Genomic DNA, 7500 nt, shown 5'->3' with positions numbered 1-7500 from the left:
ATTTCTGTGCATGCAAGCACTGTGTTTGAAAACCTGGTGGTTGGTTTGAAGTATCCGTCTTTAATTTGATTAAAACAAGAATTCTTGTTAGTGCTGATAATCATCACTAAATACATTGTTTCCTTTCCATTAAGCTTGCTGAAAACATCTCCATGTCTTTGTTTATAGATATCACTGTTTATAATCATCATTATAATAATCTTGCCGTCTAAAGAAGGATACTGTTCCAAATACTGGTGTTGCAGAAATTCGCAAGCTGTACGTGAAAGATAGCTGAGTTTTATTTACTATATCATGTTTAGCCATTTTTGTTTAGAAATGCAGGAATGTGATCTCTAATGAATACAGGGTTAGGGTTAGGGTTAGGGTTAGGGTTAAGGTTAGGGTTAAGGTTAGGGTTAAGGTTAAGGTTAGGGTTAGGGTTAGGGTTAGGGTTAGGGTTAGGGTTAGGGTTAAGGTTAGGGTTAAGGTTAGGGTTAGGGTTAAGGTTAGGGTTGGGGTTAAGGTTAGGGTTAGGGTTAGGGTTAAGGTTAGGGTTAGGGTTAGGGTTAGGGTTAGGGTTAAGGTTAGGGTTAAGGTTAGGGTTAAGGTTAGGGTTAGTTCGTGGCTAGGCCTGGCTCCTCAACTATCCAACCAAAGCAGTTAACACCTGTAATCCCAGTAATCAATCAAATCTTTTACCATTGGCATTTTAAAGCATGGTCTGTTTTAACTGTCTTCGTAAGAGGCTAAGTGCTAAAAGCAATTCCAATGTAATTATACAATTCACTACATTTAATGGAGGATCGTTTTTGGAGTTGCAAAGAAACATATTGGGTGTCTCTATACATTAGAAAAGAGCACTCTTTATAGGGTGTCTCTATACATACCTGGGTTAAGCATGGGTTAACCTGGGTTAAGCATGGGTTAACCTGGGTTAAGCACCTGGGTTACAAGCTCCTCTTGTTTTCTTACCACCAATAAAAAGTCTCAATAAAAACAAAGTCTTGATTAATAATGTTGGAAGTATGATGCTACTGTACATCCAATACATTACATTACATTACATTACATTACAGTCATTTAGCAGACACTTCTCCAAAGCGACTAACAATAATTGCATTTGGTTGTATATGATTCTTTATGTCTTCATTTATGTTAAGATCAATATTTTCTTTTATATCAGACATTTTGGTAGAATAATGTTTCATACCTGACGATGGATAAACTTCCGTCTTCTTCAGAGGTGTCACACAGATGGAATTGTGTGACGCGTTTTTATCAGCTGATGATATAATAATTTCATTTAACGTAGGAAAAGCCAATGTACTACTACTCGCCAGAACTCACAAGTGCATCTGCTCTCTAAAACAAGTGACTAAGAGCATAATCTAGTGCTGAAGGCAAAGTGCAAGAATAGCAATCTAAAATACAATAGGTGCTTAAGATGGATCGTTGTAGTACTTCTTGAAGAGGTGAGTTTTGAGCCTGCGACGAAAAAGATGGGCAGCGACTCTGCTGTCCTGACATCAGTGGGCAGTTCGTTCCACCACTGCGGGGCCAGGACAGAGAAGAGCCGTGACCGTGTCGATCGACCGCAGGGGCCTCGGAGTGACGGGGCAACCAGTCGCCCCGACGTAGCAGTGCGTAGCGGTCGGGAGGGGGTGTAGGGACAGTACAGTGTCTTACTCTAAGTGAATAATGTCACATTTATTTCATTGTTCATGTTGTCCATGGGCAGGTTGATCCTGTAGAAGCCTCTGTCACAACAGAGTGGTCCTCCAGCTGCTCGTAGAGGGTGACCCACGTCTCCTCTGATGAGAAGTTCTGATTCATGAAGCAGCACTCTGATGAGAAGTTCTGATTCATGAAGCAGCACTCTGATGAGAAGCATTCTGATTCATGAAGCAGCACTCTGATGAGAAGCATTCTGATTCATGAAGCAGCACTCTGATGAGAAACATTCTGATTCATGAAGCAGCACTGTGATGAGAAGCATTCTGATTCATGAAGCAGCACTGTGATGAGAAGACATTCTGATTCATGAAGCAACACTGTGATGAGAAGACATTCTGATTCATGAAGCAGCACTTTTCCCAGATGCGCAGTACGTTTGCAGCGGGGGGCTTCGCCTCATCTGACCAGATAACTCAGGTCCAGCACTGTGAATATGGGTGGTGCAGTTCTCACCTGCCAATGACGCTGCAGCAGGAGTGGCCTACTGTTCACTCTCTCCATGATGGCCGCTAACTCTGCTCGATACTCGCTGTCCCGCGCCCTCATCTCCCTCCTGGGTCACAAAGGGAATGGTAAATGGTAAATGGACTGCACTTATATAGCGCTTTTCCACCTTAGCGGCACTCAAAGCGCTTTACAATGGCCTCTCATTCACCCATTCACACACACACTCACACACCAATGGCGGTAGCTGCCATGCAAGGTGCTAACCTGCTCATTGGGAGCAATTTGGGGTTAGGTGTCTTGCTCAAGGACACTTCGACATGTGGACAGTCGGAGCTGGGATTCAAACCGCTGACCCTTCGATCACTGAACGACCCACTCTACCAACTGAGCTACAGCCGCCCCCTCATTTAGCAGTGCACTTTGGCAGTTTGGCTTCTAAACAAAAACAAGCAGTTTGGCTTCTCAACAGAAGCAGGCGTGTGTGGGGTTCCTCCACCAGAACAAAAATAGTTTTACAGACTTTGTTTCCTGCATTCTGGAGACTTTTAAAGAATGAAAATAGCATTTTTGTGTTAAATACTTAATTTTAAAAATCTCAGGACAGAACACAGAATTATTCACCCCTCTCAGTGGTTGAGCTAGGACCCACCCCTAGTACTAGACAGTGTGATAACATTACAGGTATACACCCCTAGTACTAGACAGTGTGATAGCATTACAGGTATACACCCCTAGTACTAGACAGTGTGTGCAGTTCTAGCACATGCTAACCCTCCACCAGGCTCAGTCATGGACCAGCACCGTACCGCTGGTTCTGCTGCTGCCGCCGGGCCCGGGAACCGCTGCGCTCTCTCTGAGCTTCCAGACACTTGGCCACTTCTCCCCGAAGCCCTGACCAGGTGATGGACGACCGCTCCGCTCTCAGCCTCCGTTCCTCCCTCTCTGATAATCTCCCCCTGCCCACACAGCACCATGCTGAGAAAAAATGGCCGCAAAAAAGGATTCTCCACAGAAGCACAGCCTCTGTCTATATACACAGACACACACACACACACACACACACACACACACACACACACACACACTCACCTCGCCACCTCCTCTCGAAGCAGAGCAGACTTGGTGAGTCTCGGAGATCTGGCCGTGAATCTAGCCACGTCCCACTTCACACGCGGCGTCGAGGCCTTGGTTCCATCATCACCGGCGGGTCCCTTCTGTGTGCCGGGAGCGACGGTCTGGAAACGGAGCGGTTCTGGCGCGGTGTGCTGCGCTGTGCGCCTGACCCGCCCGAGAGGCTCCTCACACCTGTGGTGGAGCGTGACACAGCCCGGTACTGACCGGTTGACGGCAGGTGGGAACGCGAGCTTCTTCTCCCCAGCAGTGGGAGGGGCCCGCGGAGCGCCGAGCTGGGCGGTTTGATCCATTGTGTTCTGAAAAGAGAGGTCAGCAGCGCGACCCCGAGGCTTCTCTCTCCCCTCCGGCTGTCTGGACGCCGGTCTCTCTCCGTCGTGCCCCTCAGCAACAACCCTGGTCCCCCGGGACTGGGGAGCGTTGGTCCCCGAGCTGAAGGGCCGCTGCATGGCGAGGAAGAGCTCTCTCCGTTTGTCACTCAGAACCATCCTCTGTTTCTTGCACTCGTCCACCATCTTGTCACGCAGGGGCAGGCGGGGGCTCCTGGGCGGAGGCCTGGCGCAGGATGGGGGCCGGGCGGGGGTCTCGTTGGCGGGCTCCTCCCAGGCCCTCCAGAGACCCCGCAGCCTGGGGCCCCGCCTCTCCTCTCGCTGGGTCACCTGGGAAGGCTGAGGCACCGTCACCCTGGGGAGACACCTCTTGGTACTAACGTCCTGGATGGGTGTGTCCCGTCTGGGTGTGTCCTGTGTGGGTGTGTCCTGTGTGGGGCTGGCTGGTTTGGGACAGTAGTCTTCTACAGAGAAGCCGTCCCACATCCACGCTGTAGGGCCCCTCCCTGTCCCCAGGGGCCCTGACACGCCCCAGGGCTCCTCAGTTACATCCTCCTCCTTCCTCTCAGCCCGGGGTGTCTCTGTGACCCGCCCGTCCTCAGACTCACTGGGACATGTCTCTGTGACCCGCCCGTCCTCAGACTCCTCACTGGGACATGTCTCTGTGACCTGCCCGTCCTCAGACTCACTGGGACATGTCTCTGTGACCCGCCCGTCCTCAGACTCCTCACTGGGACATGTCTCTGTGACCTGCCCGTCCTCAGACTCACTGGGACTCACCCCTCTCTCCTCTCTCCTGGAATGGAAAGCAGGGTTGTTATATCAGGGACATTCTTAGGGTCAGTGTTCTAGTGCAGCACATGTGATTACAGTGTTAATTACAGTGTTAATTACAGTGTTAATTACAGTGTTATTACATGTGCTGCACTTGCACTGTAATAAATGAGATCCTGGCTCCTGCACTCACCCTGCACTCTTTAAGGATGAAGTGTTGTAATCGCCGAGTAGCTCAACTTTGATGTGCTTTAAAGGTGTGTATACAGGCTGAAAAGCAATTTCCCACAGTGTGATGAGCAGCTCCGCCTACAGAAGCTCAGCTGCGGTCTGCAGTTGCAAATGATACAAACTTGGACACGATCAGGGAAGTACTACCTTACAGCATAGACCTACCTTACAGCATAGACCTACCTTACAGTATAGACCTACCTTACAGCATAGACCTACCTTACAGCATAGACCTACCTTACACTATAGACCTACCTTACAGTATAGACCTACCTTACAGCATAGTCCTACCTTACAGTATAGACCTACCTTACAGCATAGACCTACCTTACAGCATAGACCTACCTTACATTATAGACCTACCTTACAGTATAGACCTACCTTACAGTATAGACCTACCTTACAGCATAGACCTACCTTACAGCATAGACCTACCTTACAGCATAGACCTACCTTACATTATAGACCTACCTTACAGCATAGACCTACCTTACAGCATAGACCTACCTTACACTATAGTCCTACCTTACAGCATAGACCTACCTTACAGCATAGACCTACCTTACAGCATAGTCCTACCTAACATCATAGTCCTACCTTACATTATAGACCTACCTTACAGCATAGACCTACCTTACAGCATAGACCTACCTTACAGCATAGACCTACCTTACAGCATAGTCCTACCTTACAGCATAGACCTACCTTACAGCATAGACCTAACTTACAGCATAGACCTACCTTACAACATCCTACCTTACAACATAGACCTACCTTACAGCATAGTCCTACCTTACAGCATAGACCTACCTTACAACATCCTACCTTACAACATAGACCTACCTTACAGCATAGTCCTACCTTACAGCATAGACCTACCTTACAACATCCTACCTTACAACATAGACCTACCTTACAGCATAGACCTACCTTACAGTATAGACCTACCTTACAGCATAGACCTACCTTACAGCATAGACCTACCTTACAGCATAGACCTACCTGACAGTATAGACCTACCTTACAGTATAGACCTACCTTACAACATAGACCTACCTTACAGCATAGTCCTACCTTACAGCATAGACCTACCTTACAGTATAGACCTACCTTACAACATAGTCCTACCTTACAGCATAGTCCTACCTTACAACATAGACCTACCTTACAGTATAGACCTACCTTACAGTATAGACCTACCTTACAACATAGACCTACCTTACAACATAGACCTACCTTACAGCATAGACCTACCTTACAGCATAGTCCTACCTTACAACATAGACCTACCTTACAGTATAGACCTACCTTACAGCATAGTCCTACCTTACAACATCCTACCTTACAACATAGACCTACCTTACAGCATAGTCCTACCTTACAACATCCTACCTTACAACATAGACCTACCTTACAGCATAGTCCTACCTTACAACATCCTACCTTACAACATAGACCTACCTTACAGCATAGTCCTACCTTACAACATCCTACCTTACAACATAGACCTACCTTACAGCATAGTCCTACCTTACAACATAGACCTACCTTACAGCATAGACCTACCTTACAGCATAGACCTACCTTACAACATAGACCTACCTTACAACATAGACCTACCTTACAGCATAGACCTACCTTACAGCATAGACCTACCTTACAGCATAGACCTACCTTACAGCATAGACCTACCTTACAACATAGACCTACCTTACAGCATAGACCTACCTTACAGCATAGACCTACCTTACAGCTACTCCAGTCAATGAATCTGGGGCTTTTCAAGCCGACGAAAATTGTCTTGGCACAAACTGGTTTCCCGTTATCCGATTCTGTCGATTTATTCCGATTAATTGGTGACGTAACGCAGCCATTTAATACGACAGAATGTCGATGTGCTGGCCACATTATTAGCCTCCAGAGTTGGATATACTGTATATTAGAGACAGCTAGCCTCGCCCATTGCTTGAGGAATGATCTACTCGTAATGACCAGACCTTGACAGCAGTAGTCTGTGGAATGCACAGAATTCTCAAGCCGTGTCATAAAGGGAGAGTCCGGAATCTATTGTTTCCATTCAATAAAATGTAGCCTTTTTATTTTCTTCAGTTCATTATTTCATCCGTCAGCCATCTTGATCTTTCATTTATTCCGTATCACCTGTTAATCTTTTGAACCGTTTGTGTAGATGTGTGTGCAGATCTGGCCCTGAAGGAAAAGGCTGCAGTATACAGGGCCCTCTGTGTTCGGCCCAAACCCATGTTGGGTGTTATGTGCACACTGACGACCTTGAGATCTCAAACATTTCTAAACAAAAGCAGGGGGGTGTGGGGGTCCCCCCCCCCAGAAAAAAGTTTTACAGACTTTGTTTCCTGCATTCTGTGTTAAATACTTAATTTTAAAAATCCCAGAACAGAACACAGAATTCTTCACCCCTCTCAGTGGGGGAGCTAGGACCCACCCCTAGTACTAGACAGTGTGATAGCATTACAGGTATACACCCCTAGTACTAGACAGTGTGATAGCATTACAGGTATACACCCCTAGTAGACAGTGTGATAGCATTACAGGTATACACCCCTAGTACTAGAGAGTGTGATAGCATTACAGGTATACACCCCTAGTGCTAGACAGTGTGATAGCATTACAGGTATACACCCCTAGTACAAGACAGTGTGATAGCATTACAGGTATACACCCCTAGTACTAGACAGTCTGATAGCTTTCTGTGTCATCACACGACTCCAGGGCAAAATCCACACAGAGCAGAATAAAGCATTCTACCTGCTTCTCTCTTATGGACTCTTTCTCTTTTACAAAACACGCAAATGTCCCTTTCCTTTAAAACGTTCCATTAGAATACAGATGTAGC

General features: G+C 46.9%; 2 protein-coding genes across 2 annotated transcripts in view; one reads left to right on the top strand and one right to left on the bottom strand.

The window, feature by feature from the left end:
• The window catches only part of LOC311318577 (complement factor B-like), a 19391-nt gene extending 19301 nt beyond the window's left edge, over positions 1-90 (top strand). Inside the window, exon 18 of the mRNA XM_084449938.1 lies at positions 1-90. This exon is cut by the window's left edge and continues 209 nt beyond it. The gene's annotated coding sequence lies outside the window, so the exon portion shown is untranslated.
• A 2022-nt stretch (positions 91-2112) lies between these two features.
• Positions 2113-7500, bottom strand: part of LOC311318971 (pecanex-like protein 3) — a gene marked incomplete at both ends in the record, with an annotated part of 18284 nt that continues 12896 nt past the window's right edge. Inside the window, 4 exons of the mRNA XM_084450405.1 lie at positions 2113-2269; positions 2970-3119; positions 3253-4419; positions 4711-4727. Coding sequence (XP_084306531.1) covers positions 2113-2269; positions 2970-3119; positions 3253-4419; positions 4711-4727 — 1491 coding nt within the window. The remainder of the gene's footprint in view (positions 2270-2969; positions 3120-3252; positions 4420-4710; positions 4728-7500) is intronic.

This window comes from Borostomias antarcticus (assembly GCF_949987555.1).
Source record: "Borostomias antarcticus genome assembly, chromosome: 15".
Classification (NCBI taxonomy): Eukaryota; Metazoa; Chordata; class Actinopteri; order Stomiiformes; family Stomiidae; genus Borostomias; species Borostomias antarcticus.
This window is presented reverse-complemented; position numbering and strand designations above follow the sequence as displayed.